This window comes from Aspergillus steynii (assembly GCF_002849105.1).
Source record: "Aspergillus steynii IBT 23096 chromosome Unknown P170scaffold_7, whole genome shotgun sequence".
Classification (NCBI taxonomy): Eukaryota; Fungi; Ascomycota; class Eurotiomycetes; order Eurotiales; family Aspergillaceae; genus Aspergillus; species Aspergillus steynii.
In genome coordinates, this window is record NW_020194404.1 from 2448824 (window position 1) to 2465146 (window position 16323).

General features: G+C 51.7%; 4 protein-coding genes across 4 annotated transcripts; 2 read left to right on the plus strand and 2 right to left on the minus strand.

Moving 5' to 3' along the window:
• Window positions 1-1931: 1931 nt before the first annotated feature.
• P170DRAFT_261760 (Arf family guanine nucleotide exchange factor SEC7) lies at window positions 1932-6578 on the plus strand. Its single transcript, XM_024843079.1, has 5 exons — window positions 1932-2156; window positions 2222-4524; window positions 4580-4946; window positions 5003-6052; window positions 6110-6578. Exons 1-5 carry the CDS (start codon window positions 2056-2058, stop codon window positions 6432-6434), a joined length of 4146 nt encoding a protein of 1381 aa, XP_024701434.1. The 5' UTR covers window positions 1932-2055; the 3' UTR covers window positions 6435-6578.
• A 36-nt stretch (window positions 6579-6614) lies between these two features.
• P170DRAFT_512709 (bifunctional precorrin-2 dehydrogenase/sirohydrochlorin ferrochelatase MET8) lies at window positions 6615-7742 on the minus strand. The gene is made up of 3 exons (XM_024855012.1): window positions 7530-7742; window positions 6984-7465; window positions 6615-6918 (listed from the first exon to the last, which is right to left on the minus strand). Exons 1-3 carry the CDS (start codon window positions 7623-7625, stop codon window positions 6789-6791), a joined length of 708 nt encoding a protein of 235 aa, XP_024701435.1. The 5' UTR covers window positions 7626-7742; the 3' UTR covers window positions 6615-6788.
• A 211-nt stretch (window positions 7743-7953) lies between these two features.
• P170DRAFT_479056 (ribose phosphate diphosphokinase subunit PRS1) lies at window positions 7954-9707 on the plus strand (the record flags this gene model as incomplete). Its single annotated transcript, XM_024853621.1, has 5 exons — window positions 7954-8212; window positions 8290-8299; window positions 8353-8473; window positions 8572-9623; window positions 9677-9707. 5 exons carry the CDS (start codon window positions 7954-7956, stop codon window positions 9705-9707), a joined length of 1473 nt encoding a protein of 490 aa, XP_024701436.1.
• Window positions 9708-14916: 5209 nt separating this feature from the next.
• On the minus strand, window positions 14917-15378 carry P170DRAFT_261798 (uncharacterized protein). Its single transcript, XM_024843080.1, has one exon. It carries the CDS (start codon window positions 15233-15235, stop codon window positions 15002-15004), a length of 234 nt encoding a protein of 77 aa, XP_024701437.1. The 5' UTR covers window positions 15236-15378; the 3' UTR covers window positions 14917-15001.
• Window positions 15379-16323: the final 945 nt, after the last annotated feature.

A 16323-nucleotide genomic window follows, 5' to 3' on the forward strand; every position in this document is an offset into this window, starting at 1 on the left:
GGGAGAAGACACGCATGCCGCTTGCCTGCTCGTTCCTGGGCCCGCATTGCCATTCCGTGCTCTCGCCATCCCCCCTCGTTCTACGCTCCTCGCAAATAGTCCCATGTGGACCCCTCGTCGACTGCCTTCTGGATTCTGCGGACGGAGTCTCGCATAAATGGCCGAAGTCGAGAACGGCTCTCCCCGCGAGCCTGCCCAAACACCGCAGGCAGACGGCAAGGAGACCGGGGTCGATGTCTCCACGCATCCCGAGTCCCCTGAGGCCGTCGAGGAAAACAAACCCACGTTGCCCAATGAGTCCGAGCGATTAGAGATTGACGCGGACCAAAGTCCGGACCAAGACGAACCGCAAGCCAGCTCGGAGCCTGCTGACGGCACAGAATCCCCCGACCACGATTCGTCTCCTCCGCAGGACGCTGCCGACCAACCCGCAGAGACCGGTGATGACCCGGAACCTTCGCCAGACCGGAAGGAGGAAGGCTCAGCGAGCCCGGCCGAAGACTCAACAGCTAGCCCCGAGAGGGACTCTCCCGACGAGAGCAAAAAGGCCGAAGATACAGCTCCTGCCCAGGATGAGCCCGTCCCTGATGCCCGACTACGCTCGGATTCGAGATCGACAACTGCCACGTTGGCGACCCAGCCCGTCAGCTCTACCGTGTTCATAGTGACCGCCCTCGACGCCATCGGCGCCTCGAGGGAAGCGCGCAAGAGCAAGGAACTGGAAGCCGCCGTGAAGAATGCGCTGGCGAACGTCAAGCAGTCGGACCGCCAACCCATCGATCCCGAAGTGATCTTCCGCCCTCTATATATCGCAACCAAGAGCCTGAGCATCCCCTTGCAAGTGACGGCGCTTGATTGCATCGGCAAATTGATCACGTATTCGTACTTCGCCTTCCCTTCGGCCCAGGACATTCGCGGTTCGGAAGCCGAGGCAGCCTCGGAGCAGCAGCCACAGCAGCCACCCCTGATCGAACGAGCCATCGATGCGATCTGCGACTGTTTCGAAAATGAGGCCACGCCGGTGGAGATTCAACAGCAGATCATCAAATCCCTTCTCGCGGCAGTGTTGAATGACAAGATCGTGGTGCATGGAGCGGGTCTCCTGAAAGCTGTTCGCCAGATTTACAACATTTTCATATACTCCAAGTCAAGTCAAAACCAGCAAATTGCCCAGGGGTCTTTGACGCAGATGGTTAGCACGGTGTTCGACAGAGTGCGCGTGAGGCTTGAGCTGAAGGAATTGAACCTGCGCGAGGGTGAAAAGGGACAGGGCCCTTCCTCGGACACCGTTACCCTCGAACCTGACGTGGGCCAGACGAACGATGAAGACCCTGTGTCAGATGCGGCCTCCGCGACAGTTGCCGACCAACCCGTCTTAAAAGAGCCCGTCGAAAAACTCACGCTGCAAAGTTTTGAGTCTAGCAAGGATGTCACGTCCGTCAATGACAACGCCCCAACGACGGTCACTCGTGCCAAGCCCGGCCAGACACATAAGAAGTCTTCAAGCGGAGGGTTTGATGACAGAGAGGACGCCGATGGGTCTGCAGATGATGACGAAGACGAAGTCTACGTCAAGGATTCGTTTTTGGTGTTGAGGGCTCTCTGCAAGTTGAGCCATAAGATCCTCAGCCACGATCAGCAGCAGGATCTAAAATCTCAGCACATGCGCTCGAAGTTGCTTTCCCTCCATCTTATTCATTACCTCATCAACAACCACGTTGCCGTATTTACATCTCCGCTTTTGACGATCCGACAGAGCTCCAGTAGCGCAGATGCCATGACGCTTCTCCAAGCCGTTCGACCTCATCTGTGTCTGAGTCTCAGTCGGAACGGTTCTAGCTCTGTGCCGAGAGTTTTTGAAGTCTGCTGCGAGATATTCTGGCTGATGCTCAAGCACATGAGAGTTATGATGAAGGTTTGCTAAAATTCACATAAAATCTTTTTTTTCTTACTGTATCTGACTCGAAACAGAAAGAGCTTGAGGTCTTTTTGAAGGAGATCTACCTCGCCATTCTCGAAAAACGAAACTCGCCCACCTTCCAAAAACAGTATTTCATGGAGATCTTGGAAAGGCTAGCGGGCGATCCGCGGGCGTTAGTCGAGATCTATCTCAACTATGACTGTGACAGAACGGCGCTAGAAAATATTTTCCAGAAGTATGTCCTCAACCATCAATATGCTTTCCCAATGATAGCAGTACCTAACGTGGTTTCTTGTGCAGTATGATCGAGCAGCTGTCACGGTACTGCAGCGTACCAGTTGCTGTGAATGCCTTGCAGCAGCAGACATTCCAGGAACACTATGTTAAGATCTCGAAGCTGGGGAGCGAATGGCATCAGCGTGGTACCCTGCCCCCTTCTCTCACAACCGCCAATATTGCCAATGCCCAGCAGCCCAATCTGCAAAATGTACCTCCAGAGTATATACTGAAGAATCAAGCGGTTGAGTGTTTGGTGGAGATTCTGCAATCGTTAGACAACTGGGCCTCACAGCGCATAGCGGATCAGCCCGCTGCTGTCCCAAATCACTCATCGCAAAAGTCCATGGATAACTCCAGAGAGTCGCTTGACACAAACGTCGGCGCCTACCTGTCCTCACCGAGGGTTGATGGCGATGGCAGTACCGGTCGGTCCACGCCAGTGGCCGAAGACGACCCTGGTCAGATAGAAAAAGTTAAGCAGCGGAAGATTGCCCTCACGAATGCCATCCAGCAATTCAACTTCAAACCCAAGCGCGGTATCAAGCTTTTTGTGCAAGAAGGCTTCGTACGGCCCGACTCTCCGGAAGACATGGCGAACTTCCTGGTCCGAAACGATCGGCTGGATAAGGCCATGCTGGGTGAATATCTTGGTGAGGGAGATGCGGATAACATCGCCATCATGCACGCCTTCGTGGACACGATGGAGTTTGCCAAGCGGCGTTTTGTGGATGCTCTCCGTCAATTCCTCCAACACTTCCGACTCCCAGGAGAGGCCCAGAAGATCGATCGATTCATGCTCAAGTTCGCTGAGCGGTACACAACTCAGAACCCCAATGCCTTTGCTAACGCCGACACGGCTTACGTGCTTTCGTACTCCGTCATCATGCTCAACACCGACCAGCACAGTTCCAAGATCCGGGGTAATCGTATGACCAAGGAGGACTTCATCAAGAACAATCGGGGTATCAACGATAATCAGGATTTGCCTAATGATTATCTGGGAGCCATCTACGATGAGATTGCGAATAACGAAATCGTGCTTGACACGGAACGAGAGCATGCCGCCAACGTCGGAATCCCTACGTCCACCCCGGCTGGCCTGGCTTCTCGGGCTGGGCAGGTTTTCGCAACTGTGGGACGCGACATCCAGGGCGAGAAGTATGCGCAGGCGTCGGAGGAAATGGCCAACAAAACCGAGCAACTCTACAGAAGCCTCATCCGCGCCCAACGGAAGACCGCGGTCAAAGAAGCCCTTTCGCGTTTCATCCCCGCAACCTCAGTCCGGCATGTCGGTTCGATGTTCAATGTTACCTGGATGTCTTTCCTTTCCGGCCTTTCTGCTCCCATGCAGGATACCCAATACCTGGAAATCATCAAGCTCTGCATGGAGGGAATGAAGCTTGCCATTCGTATTAGCTGCGCGTTCGACCTGGAGACCCCTCGGGTTGCATTCGTGACAGCTCTTGCCAAGTTCACGAACCTGGGCAACATCAGAGAAATGGTGGCCAAGAACGTGGAAGCTTTGAAGGTCTTGCTCGATGTCGCTTTGTCGGAAGGAAACCGGCTGAAGAGCTCTTGGAGAGAAATCTTGACCTGTGTCAGCCAACTCGATCGACTCCAGCTCCTGACGGATGGCGTCGATGAGGGATCTCTCCCCGACGTGTCTCGGGCTCGCATCGTGCCCCAGGCATCTTCGGATGGCTCCCGTAGGTCGATTCAATCGGCCAGACGGCCTCGTCCGCGGTCGGTCAATGGCCCGGCCGCTTTCCGTGCTGAAGTCGCCATGGAAAGTCGATCCGCTGAAATGATTCGGGGTGTGGATCGCATATTTACTAATACCGCCAATCTCTCCCACGAGGCTATTATCGACTTTATCCGGGCGCTGAGCGATGTGAGTTGGCAGGAGATTCAGTCCTCGGGACAAACCGACTCTCCGCGGACATACAGTCTGCAGAAGCTGGTTGAGATCAGTTACTACAACATGACCCGAGTCAGGATCGAGTGGTCGAAGATCTGGGAGGTTCTTGGACAACACTTCAATCATGTCGGATGTCATTCAAACACCACGGTTGTCTTCTTTGCCTTGGATTCACTTCGGCAGCTCTCCATGCGCTTCATGGAGATCGAGGAACTGCCGGGATTCAAGTTCCAAAAGGACTTCCTCAAGCCCTTCGAGCATGTCATGGCCAACAGCAATGCCGTAACAGTAAAGGATATGATTCTGCGGTGTCTCATTCAGATGATCCAGGCACGGGGCGACAACATCCGATCTGGTTGGAAAACAATGTTCGGCGTGTTCACTGTCGCTGCTCGGGAGCCCTACGGTAAGTTTCTACGCAACAACCCAGTTTTATTGACAGATGTCTAATATTCCTGTAGAGGGCATTGTAAACATGGCCTTCGAGCATGTCACGCAGGTCTACAACACTCGCTTTGGTGTCGTTATCACACAGGGCGCATTCCCCGATCTGATCGTTTGCCTCACGGAGTTTTCTAAGAACATGAAGTTCCAGAAGAAGTCCCTGCAGGCGATTGAACTCCTTAAATCCACCGTCACAAAAATGCTCAGGGCACCCGAATGTCCTCTCTCCCACCGCGGCGCTCAAGCGCAAGAGGTTATCATTGACTCCACGAATCTCGCCAAACAGCTTACGCGCCAGTCGAAGGAGGAGCAGTTCTGGTACCCTATCTTGATTGCCTTCCAGGACATCCTGATGACTGGCGATGACCTTGAGGCTCGATCGCGGTAAGTCCTTCTCGCAATCCCCCTTGTAGCACCTTTGCGCTGACTTGTTTAAACAGGGCATTGACGTATCTTTTTGATACATTGATCCGACACGGTGGCGACTTCCCTCAAGAGTTCTGGGACGTTCTTTGGCGCCAGCTTCTTTACCCCATCTTCGTCGTGCTGCAGTCGAAGTCTGAGATGTCCAAAGTACCCAACCACGAGGAACTTTCGGTGTGGCTTTCGACGACAATGATCCAGGCGCTGAGAAATATGATTACCCTCTTCACACATTATTTCGACGCGCTGGAGTACATGCTTGACCGCATCTTGGAGCTGCTTACTCTTTGCATTTGCCAGGAGAACGACACAATCGCCCGCATTGGTAGCAACTGTTTGCAGCAACTGATACTGCAGAATGTCATGAAGTTTGGGCAAGAGCACTGGACCAAGGTCGTAGGTGCCTTCGTCGAGCTATTCAGCAAGACTACCGCCTATGAGCTGTTCACGGCGGCTGCGACTATCTACTCGAAGCCGTCGAACTCACAGAAACCGGCCAATGGCGAGACGGACGGCTCCGAGGATGGCACGGGAGAGTCGGCCGACTCGGCCTCAGTCCCGGAAAATTTCGGCGACTCATCGAAGACCAACGGGTTGCAGCATGTGGAAAATGAGCATGAGGAGGGTGACATGCCCGCCGCGTCCAACACGGAGCTGGAGGACTACCGACCTCAAGCCGATGTGCAACAACAGCCAGCCGCCGTCACCGTCGCACGACGTCGGTTTTTCAACCGGATCATAACCAACTGCGTGCTTCAATTACTCATGATTGAAACTGTACACGAGTTGTTCTCCAACGACAAGGTCTACGCACAGATCCCGAGTCCTGAGCTTCTCCGGTTGATGGGACTGCTGAAAAAGAGTTACCAGTTCGCCAAGAAGTTCAATGAAGACAAGGAGCTCCGTATGCAGCTCTGGCGCCAGGGCTTCATGAAGCAGCCACCAAACCTGCTGAAGCAGGAGAGTGGGAGCGCTGCGACTTACGTCCATATTCTTTTCCGCATGTATCATGACGAGAGGGAGGAAAGGAAGAGCAATCGTGTGGCGACAGAAGCCGCACTCATCCCGTAGGTTTCCCGGCTATTTCGTGACAATTTCAGTTGGATGCTAATCTCTGTCTCTAGACTCTGTGCCGATATCATTCGCAGCTTCGTCCTCCTGGATGAAGACTCGCAACATCGCAACATAGTAGCCTGGCGTCCCGTTGTTGTCGATGTACTCGACGGTTACACCAACTTCCCATCCGAAGGCTTTGATAAACATGTCCAGACCTTCTACCCACTGTGCGTCGATCTATTAAGTCGTAACCTCAACCCTGAAATCCGGGTGGCTCTTCAGGCCCTGCTCCGGAGAATCGGTGAGGTGAAATTGGGGGTTCCGGTGATGCACACGCCTATTACTCCGAGGAAGTCGATTTCCCAGTCCTCCGCTCGCGAATCGAGTAGCTAGCCTTGACTGGGGGATGTTCCAAGCCTTAATTTTCTCTATCCCTATTTTTCTTATTACCGTTTTTGGATATCCTCGCCACCTTGATTGTTGGGCTTGTCTCACACCTGATGGAATAACTTGTAGACTTAGCAATGCTTGTCGGTTTTTTCTTATTTGTCTTTGTGTTTTAACAGCCCTTTCGGGTTTCTTCATTTGAGCAGGGCTTTATACATGTATGTACACATCAGAACTATAAAAGAGCGGACATTTCTATTTTTCACCATCCCATACGTTAGGCATCATATTTCATGGTAGTGCTTCATAAATCGTATCATACAACGGCGAGGACGGCGGAAACGTCGAGCCAAATTGCACTCAGCTCGATCGGATTTCTTCCAACGGTGGGATCTTGCCGGACTTGTAATGGGCCAAGAGACCATCCATGTCTTGATCGTTCATTTGGACCAGGTCATCCAGACTCCACGACTCACAGACTCCAGACATCCTACAGAATCAATTGGTCAGCGTCAAGGGAAAATCGCGCCCGAGGAAGGGGACCATCCAACATACCATTTCATTCTTTTAGGCCCCTCCTCCGCCAGAGGAGCAACCTCCCGGAGTTTCTTCCGCAATTTGCCCACATTGTCTATGGCCGCACCCATGTTATCGGGAAGGGTTTCGGCGATCTTCTTCCGCACAATGCTGGCAAGCTTCGGGCCGTTTCCGTTCGTGCTGACCATCACCTGCAATGGACCGTCGCGATGCACGCTACCAAAGTAAAAGTCGCACTCTGGAGGCACATCGGCAATGTTAGCCGGTATCCGCTTCTCCTTGCACAGTTTCCAAACTTGTGTGGAAGCTTCCGGGTCGTCAATGGCACACAGGACCATGTCCGCCTCGTCGAGGTCGGTCGGCTCGAAGTTTCGGTCGATATGCGAGACTTGGCCCTCAGACACTCGAAAGGCCACTTCATCGTTGAGACCGGAGGCCGGACAGACGACGGTCACTTTGGCATCGGCGTTGAGGGCATGTAGGATCCGACCAGCAGCTACCTACGTATATATTGAAGACGTCATTAGTAAAGCGACTATGCTGGTTAGGCGAAGACCGTCTTACCTCCCCACCACCGATAACCAGGATATTCTTTTGCTTGACTTGCCAGGCAAGAATCAGAGAGCCGCCTCCTTGGACGGGAGGGTATTTTGAGGCCATAATTGAGGGGAATTGGAGCTAGACGAGACCAAGAAGACCATGGCGGGGTGATGCTTTGGGCGATGCGATCACGTCGGGCGGGGCGGACACGCAGTCCGGCAGACGACAGCGACCCAAGACGACGTGTCCTTTTTTTTTTTTTTTTCTTTTTCATTCTCCGTCTTTTTTCTTCCCGCACCTTAAAAAGCTCCGCCCGGTTTTTCCCTCTGTTTTTCCTTTTCTCCCTCTCAACCACATGAGATGTGTTCCACGATCTGCTCCCCCACGTTGACTCTGCTCTTTCAGCCCCCAGTCTATGCCCTGTCATAACACTTGAGACTCTTGTAAAATGCGGGGAGTTCAGATTTTTTCCGGGACATCTCATCCCTTGCTTGCAGATACCATCTGCGAACGCTTAGGCACCCAGCCTGCCCGGGCCAACCTTGGGAAGTTCGCCAATGGCGAGACCAGTGTCAACATTGGTGTCTCGGTTCGGAACCAAGATGTCTACATCGTCCAGAGCGGCAGTGGGAAGATCAATGACAGCGTAATGGAGCTGCTGATCATGATCTCTGCTTGCAAGGGTGGTTCCGCCAAATCCATCACAGGTGCGTCTTAGGCTGTCAAGATAACCCCACCACCCATTGGTACCGTGATAGCTGACTTGATGCTTCCTTGCTCTTAGCGGTCATGCCGTATGAAGCCTGTCCAGTTTGAATGCTACGCTGTTGATGCTGACGTCGTCGAGGTACTTCCCGTACTCCCGCCAATCCAAGAAGAAGAGTCACCGTGGTGCCATCACCGCTCGGATGCTGGCCAACCTGCTATCAGTCGCCGGCGTGGACCATGTGATAACTCTGGATTTGCATGTGAGTTCCAACGGGCAAAACCTCTGTTGTGGAGGCATTCCTTTGTTTTTCTGCAACGAATCACAAGAGGGATTCTTATCAAATTCAAACCGTTCTAGGCATCTCAAATGCAGGGTTTCTTTGGAAAGCCCGTGGACAATCTCTTCGCCGAGCCCTTCATCGCGCGTTGGATCCGCATGAACGTCCTCGGCTGGAAGGAGGCTGTTGTCGTCAGCAAGAACGCCGGAGGTACCAAGCGAGTCACTTCATTGGCGGACACACTCAAACTGAACTTTGGCATCGTCACTACTGACCGACGACGCCCGAAGGTGGCTGTAACCATGACGGACAGCACCGTGTTTTTCGACTCCATTGAGGAAGCGGAAACCCCTGCCCCCAAAGAGCAAGACCCCTTTGTGGTGCATGTTCAGAGCGGAAGTGATGAGGCTTCTGAGTCCGAAAAGTCTCAGAATGTTGCTGTCGAACCCGTTTCGGCCGGTTCCCTCTTCCCCGACCTCTCGTCCGGTGCCCGCCGCCCGTCAGAGTTGGAGGCTGCACGCGAGTACACTGACGTTCGCGTGCGGGACGTCATCACTGGGAGACTCGTGCAGGGTCAGCTTGTAGACGATGATTACCCCTCGGCCGAGCCCTCGGCTCCTGTGTCCGGCGAGACCACTCCAGGACCGAACCCCAGCCAAGACAGTGAGCCCGTCTCTGATCCGATGGCCGAATCTCTTATCTCCACCACGTCCTCCCAGCCCGCGGATCATGCCCTGGGTGGCTCCTTTGATGCCGCCGAATCATCGGACGAAGAAGGTAGCGTGGGACGGATTGCCGAGCAGGAGAAGACTATCACCCTGGTCGGAGATGTTCGCGACAGGACGGTGTTCATTGTTGATGACATGATCGATAAGAGCGGATCCTGGATTGCTGCCGCTGAGACGGTTGTCAAGAAGGGTGGTGCCAAGAAGGTTTACTGCATTGCGACTCACGGCCTTTTCGGGGATGAGTCCCTTGAGCAGATGGAGCAATGCAAGTCGATTGACCACATTGTTGTTACTAACACTTTCCCGGTTTCCCCTCAAATGCTCAAGAAGTCGAAAAAGTTGATTGTCATTGACATCTCGAGTCTTGTTGCGGAGAGTATCCGACGTCATCACTATGGCGAAAGGTGAGTTGTCTCGCCTTATACTATGGAGTTTGGTTTGCTAACGAACATTGCAGTGTTTCGGCATTGTTCCACCTCAATGAATAATATGCGCAGCATTTGTCAATATGAGGTTCTTTTCCTTTTTCTTTTTCTATACCACAGCGTGTTCCGAGCTGTCTATGCTCCGGAAAGCATTAGTTTGGTATTCAAATGATGATGGCTCAAGACATTTACGACCAGAAGAAAATTTGATGATTCTCTTTCCTTTCCCCTAACCAAGCGGCAGCTGGTTTGTTTGCTTTTGGAACATACAAGGACGCCATCATTTGCATTATGGTGGCAACGTATTCACGAATCCTTGCTCTCCTGGGTGACCTATCCTAGTTCCCCTTCATGGACTTCGAGATATCCTTTTAGGTAAAGTGAGCCAGGAGAACTTGTGAAATTATGATGACAACACTTTTTGGTGAACCAAATTATTTCCCGTTCTTTTCCTTCACTACAATCCCTTCATGCTTCATAAAGCATCTCGATGCACATCAACATCTCCACAAATGGAGACTGAATTGTCATTCGAAAACACCAGCGATGCAGTCCACTTTGGGTACTGCAGGGGCAACTTGTTAGAAAGGAGGTATCTATCTCTGGACTTGGTTCACAAGACTGTTCTTAACGGAGCGTTGGAAGATTAAAACATTTTTGCTTTGGTTAGCTGTCTTTGTCTCTTTGCCAATTGGCAACTGGGCATGGTCAGCTGCCAGGGCATGACGAGGACTGAAGACACCACTTTCTTGAGTTCCATGTCTCTTGACTGGAACTCTGGCGCGAGCCGGTGGAAGTGGTGTCGGATATTATCTCGGACATTCTTGACATACATCTAGTTGTATATTTGCTCACCGTAAACTTTTTGATTTTGGAATAAAAATTTTTTTTTTTGGATGCAATATTTTGATCGCCCATCCACTTCTATTGTATTTGCATTTCTCAGCTCAGCTCCTGCGCAGCCTCGCTTTTCTTTTTTTCTCCCTTTACTTGGATTAGAATCTTCAGCCAGATGCATGACGACATCGTGCAAACCACCAACTCCTAGGCCCAAACGACATTTCCGGTGAAACACTGAGGTGGTTCAATGCGCTCGTCCCTTTGCTGGGAATCCGCAGAAGAATGTCATGGAAGAGTCGATTCGATTGCCTCTCATTCAGCGAGCTGACGGTATGGCGATGTCACACGACGGCACTATTGAAGTGCTGTTTGCTACTGCATCGTCGACAGATCTGCGTCTTCAAATGGCCCCGAAGGATCGTTGTAGCGGTGTGCGTGTGCCCGGCAAGAAGAATACGCAGCATGGAGACATCACAAGCAAGCCGGATTGGCTGGTGGTATCAACGCATCATTTCCTGCAGCACATCCAGGGACACCTTGCAAGTGACGATGGTGGTAGAGCAAAGACCGATTTCTTCCTGAATCGGGGAGTGTCCCAATGCGAATGGATCGAAGCGTCAGAGATGTGTTCTGACGAAAGACAAAAAAAAAAAAAAAAAAAAAAAAAAACACGAAGCCACCGCCCAGCAGGCGAGAGACCTAAGCGAACAGTTCGCTTCAAAGGATCATGATCGAGAGTGCCACTTCGCAAGCCCGAAACAGCTCGGCAGCCGAAATGGCTTTTCGGAAAATAAAACAGGACCTGTGGGGGCGGATAAAGACAGCAGGACAAATGCGACGTGCCAAATATCACCAATTTTGGGGAAAGGGAGGAAGAAGAGACCTGTCAGAAAGCAAAAGTACGATGCGTCAACGGAATCGGGGAAGAGAGTTTAGAGCCCAGGGCCGCGGGCGACGAAATGACACTGGCGTCAGGCTAGCGACTGAGCCAAACTAACCGGGGCAAGAATACGCCGGGGAAGGACATCCGGTAGATCAGGATATTCGTCCCCCAAAAGTTCCAGATTCCTTTCGGCCAGTGTCGTCATTTACTGATTGAGACAATGGCCGGCGCAGGATGTCAGCCGTCTACTCTATCTGGAGGACTAGGCCCTTTGGGCCTGCCATGCTACCTCGAGGCCGGCCTCTTCCTGACAGGGTTGATCGTGGTTCAGAAAGACCATTGATCGACTCGGCTTGCCTGGCTAATTTGTAATGTGGTGGTACTGGAAACACTGGCTCTCTTTCAACTCACGACAGCCAAACCGGCCATGTGGAGCTTCATGGTCCTAGCTCTCAAAGTGGACGGTGGGTCGCACACGTCCAGAGAAGCAGGCCCAGGGGCCAGGACGCCGGAGAATCCTGGAATTCGGGGCTCAGGGCACCTGATGCACCGCGTGCTGTTTTGGTTTCCCTCCCCCTTGCACTTCTGACGGAACATCCCAGCCTTTTTTTTAGTTCAAGCGGCCCTGCAAGCGTCCCGAAGATGTCAGGGCAGGGGCTCGGACGACGCATGATTCGCTAGCCACGGCTCGATTTACTTCCTAGGGTTACCAACCATGGGTCTAGATTTGGACCCAAAATTACCTTACTGGAAGGCTACTAGTGGATGATTAGTTCACCTATGAAGTGGAGAGAGGGTGAATGTTGCACTTGCATCCCTGGCGACCCCTCTCTGTCTTTCGGTTGCTCTCTTGCAGGACAGTTAACTCGACTTGGAAATCGGGATGCATATCCAATAAACACCAAGGAGACTGAGGCGGGGAAGAAGAAAAACGACTCAAAATCAAAACATTGGGGGAAAAATAATAGTCAAACCACAAACCGGCCGGAGTCAGTCACGATATCCTCCGACACAGGCTAGACTGGTCACTTCATTCCTTCTCGGGAGCCGTCGTACTTTTCCGACTAGTGCCAGGCGGAACCGAAGTTGGGAGCCGGCCTAAAGTCCCTTTGGAAGCCACTTAGTCACGAACCTGGTTGGCGGAATTGCGGATCCTCTGCAAATGCCCGCTACGATCGGCTAAGATCTGCGAGAGGGCGAAAAGACTGCAAGAGAAAGAGGGCCGTGAGGACGGAGGGAGGGGGAAACAAAAATACATTTGGTCGGCGACCAGGCTCGCCATGCGACAAGCCTGCCGGCAGCAGACCGACATGACATCCGTTTGGAGGGTGAGGTCAGAATGATGGACGTATCCATCGTGCATTGGACACCGGACGGCATTGCATTGGGGAAACTAAAAGACACCAGTGGATTTTCCGTGTCCGGCTTCCCCTGTTTGATGGGTGGATCAGTGGAGGTGAAGGGGGTGGACCGGTTCAGCTCGGTGGTGTTGACGGCAGCAAACAAACGGCCTAGGAAAGGCAAGTTGGCCCCAAGGGAGAGTTCATCCGAGCAGCTGGGTGGGAACGAGTCGGATGCCTGCTGCTTTGGTCTAGCCTCGCAGCCTTGGTTTGGCTTTGAGTGGACCAAAGGCACCGAGTGCGAAAGAGAAATCAAATTCACGCAGGCCAATCAATCCCTACGATCTCAGGAGCGACCGAAAGTCGCAGACCGAGGAGCAAAGTCCAGACAGAAAAGCACACGGTATATATGGACCGAATGTGCGGTATAATAATATCAACTCCCCCAATGACAGGTGGGTCGGACCCGGTGGAAATGATATCCTATCGAACCAGCCAACCGCTGGACTGATCTGATTTCAATATCAATCGCCAGCCACGATCCTTATGCGCTCGACAAGGCACTAGGATAGGATCCTGTCATAAAAAACCCATTATACTTCCGTCTATGGAGCCGGGCGATCTGCATGCCAAATCCCCAGCACCGGTGCCCTGGAACTTTTCGATCTCCAATCAAACCCGCCCGATTTCTGGGATCGAGATCTTGCTCCCAAACATCTATCGGCGTCAGCTTTCCAGATCTCAATGTGGATGGATATTTGGATCCTTTGACCTTCCAAACTTCCCGGTGAGCCTCACCCAGCTCTGTTACATCATCCTTTGCCCATGCCAATTGACGAGCTAATAGGGGAGGTGAGTTTATTATCCACTCCCGGCCCACTTTCACTGGGCGATATATCAACTTTCTTTTCTTACTTTCTTTTTCTTCCCCGGCGCGTTGGTTGCTGGGAAGCCCAAGAACCGTATTATTGGCTCCGACCTGACGATTTTCGGAGGCTAGACTTCCTTTTAATTTTTATTATTTTTATCTTTGTGTGATGAATTTATTTGTTTGTTTAGAGTAATCACTGTCCCTATTGTTTTTTTATTTCTTTTTTCTTTTTCCAATGATTATGATTCGACTCTATCGCTTTCTTTTCTTCTTCTCTCGATCTCGCTGGTTGTATTTTTTTTTATTATTCCATTTTTGATTTCGTTTCCCCTTGACGCATCTTCCCATCCATCTCCACTCCACTAATGGTCCTTTCTTAGACAATAGTCGGGTTCTTGCATCACTTTCCCGCAACAGAGTCGTTCCATGCAGCTTGCTAGGCTTCATGGTCTGGACCTTGTCACACTGGTTGGGATATCCTATGTTGAACGGTCACCTTCAGCGTTCTGTATCCATTGATTCCTCAAAAAAGAATATGGCTCACGTCCTGTCTGGCCCTGGTCCTATTTGAAAGCCCGCCCTATATATACTATGGAGCTTCATCCCCATCGTTCCTTCCTCCATCAGCTTCAATTCTTCTCATTCTTCACCACCAACAACCCATTCCATATCTTCACCTTGGCTCCCTATCCTTCATTCCTCATTACAGAACACGAAGTCTTAACTGACTCGCGCATCGTCGGTTTCACTCTCCCCTTGCGCCAGATCTAAGTTGCCACCTCGACAGCCCAAGGCTTCAAGTTTCATTGTTCCTTCTACTCTCAGCTCTTTTATTTATTCCTTGGGTCTTCCTATACTGCCCTGTCCCTTTTTTCTTCTGGTTCCCCACCTCGTTCCACGGTTCAGTGGCGGCCAACAGAAAGCTTCTTTGTCACCCTTATTCATCCGATTCTTGTAAGTCAGCTTCAGCCGGGTCCAGTTTGACCTCTCACTGACCGGATGGAACGACACTAGTCATCTCATTCATCCGAACCGAGACACAATGGCCAACGGATGCTCCGGACATGCCTTTGCCATCGTGCAGGCAACTAACGGCAACATCCTCACCTGGCGCTGCTCCGACTGCAATTCGGGCCCATTTGTGGCCATTTGGCGCTGCAAGATTTGCAGCCACTGTCGGTGCAACTCCTGCCACACCGCCAAAGCATAAGTACTGGTTACATGGCTGTGGCTATCCTCCTCGCGGTAAGTGAAGTGTCATGCCATTGCAATCCGGATGGGCGTACCGTCCGGCAGGGTGTAACCCTCTGACCTCAGTCGTGGAACTTGAAGGGAGAGAATGCATACGACAGCAAGGAAAAATGGGCTGACTATTTTATTCTTTCATTTTATCCACTTAGATACGAAATTTCCTGGAAACCCCTCAACGTTCTCGCTGCAGATATCCCTGCGTGGTTCCTGCAGGGGATAAATCCACTCCGATTTGGTCATCCCGGAGAGGCCTTTCTTTCCTTATTTTTCTTTTTTCCTTTTGCGCTTTTTCCATTCTCATTATTATTTTTCTTCTCTTTTTTCGTCTCTTTACTTTTTTGGGCTCGCGGGGCCTCCTCAAGCCATTCGCATTCTCATGGGACCAACCATAATCCCCGGATCTCATTCCCAGACGGCCTCACACCAATCAAATACGGCTTGATGGCTTGAAGGAATGAGTATCCATGTCTTCCAGCCTTTCGGAAGTTAGAGGTACCCATTGAGAACAGGCCCCTTGGGCGGTTTCCTTCTCCGATCGAGCTCATTTCCCCCTTTCACCTCTCCATTTTCTCTTTTTCTTGGCTTTTTATCCCTTTTAATGACACAGTGACACGGCCGAATACTCACCTCTCCACAACTGTCTGTTCTGTCTGTTGGTTTGTTCTTAAGCAAGCATTGCATTGCTGGAGTCATGGCCTGCGATACAAAACTATTTGTTGGGCTATTTTTTCTTACTTTTCGGGACACTTCCACTGCCTGTCATTCTGCTCTCTTGTTCTCGGTGTTTTTTGCTTCACCCCTCCAAATAGATAGATCTTACATAGACTTATTTCCGCAAGGAAAACTACAATCTACGCGGCGACGCGATCAATCCACCACCTCCTTCATCTCCAACTCATCCATTCCAAAACAAAGTCCCTTCCCAATTCCGCCAGCGAAAGGGAACGGGAAGAGCAAGAAAAGTCTGAGCGGCGGCCGACTTCCGGAATCCAGACCCGCCCTGCCTGCAGGGCAGCGCGGCATGTCGATCTGAAACTGCTAAAATCTTAAATTACAAGGAAAAGTGACGCGACGGCCACAGCAAGGCGTGATGATAGGTGGGCCCCCCGGGGGGGGGGGGGGGGGTGCTTTTTTGACGTTCCGGGACGCTCGAGCACAGGAATGTCGCTTGCTAGTTGCTGCCGGTGTTGACGAATGCCCTTGCGAATGGGTATGTTCTCCGATCTCCATAGTTAGTAGGTTAGTTGGGTTAGGCTAGCTTGGGATCGTATCCACTACGCTATCTATGCACAATCGGTAGTGTCGACTCCGTACTCTGTGGAGTTACTTCGTCTGTGTAGGAAGGTCTAAATACGCAGTAGACCAAGGGCACAGTCTAACTGGCTACTGGTAGTTTAGTCTACTCTATCCCGTATTGTCGGAGTCGCCGTGGTGTTTGGTAGGAACTAAGGTAGGTTCTCCACCTGGTAGAGAAAAGATTTCACTGTCCAGTGC

Excerpts from the sequence above, each read along its gene's own strand:
- P170DRAFT_261760 (XM_024843079.1), top strand. The coding sequence starts at position 2,056 with ATGGAGATCTTGGAAAGGCTAGCGGGCGATCCGCGGGCGTTAGTCGAG. Across the intron at positions 2,157-2,221 it reads CTAGAAAATATTTTCCAGAA|TATGATCGAGCAGCTGTCAC; the intron begins GTATGTCCTCAA and ends TTTCTTGTGCAG. Across the intron at positions 6,053-6,109 it reads ACAGAAGCCGCACTCATCCC|ACTCTGTGCCGATATCATTC; the intron begins GTAGGTTTCCCG and ends CTCTGTCTCTAG.
- P170DRAFT_512709 (XM_024855012.1), bottom strand. The coding sequence starts at position 7,625 with ATGGCCTCAAAATACCCTCCCGTCCAAGGAGGCGGCTCTCTGATTCTT. Across the intron at positions 7,466-7,529 it reads TGGTTATCGGTGGTGGGGAG|GTAGCTGCTGGTCGGATCCT; the intron begins GTAAGACGGTCT and ends ATATATACGTAG. Across the intron at positions 6,919-6,983 it reads GGGCCTAAAAGAATGAAATG|GATGTCTGGAGTCTGTGAGT; the intron begins GTATGTTGGATG and ends TTGATTCTGTAG.
- P170DRAFT_261798 (XM_024843080.1), bottom strand. The coding sequence starts at position 15,235 with ATGAGATCCGGGGATTATGGTTGGTCCCATGAGAATGCGAATGGCTTG.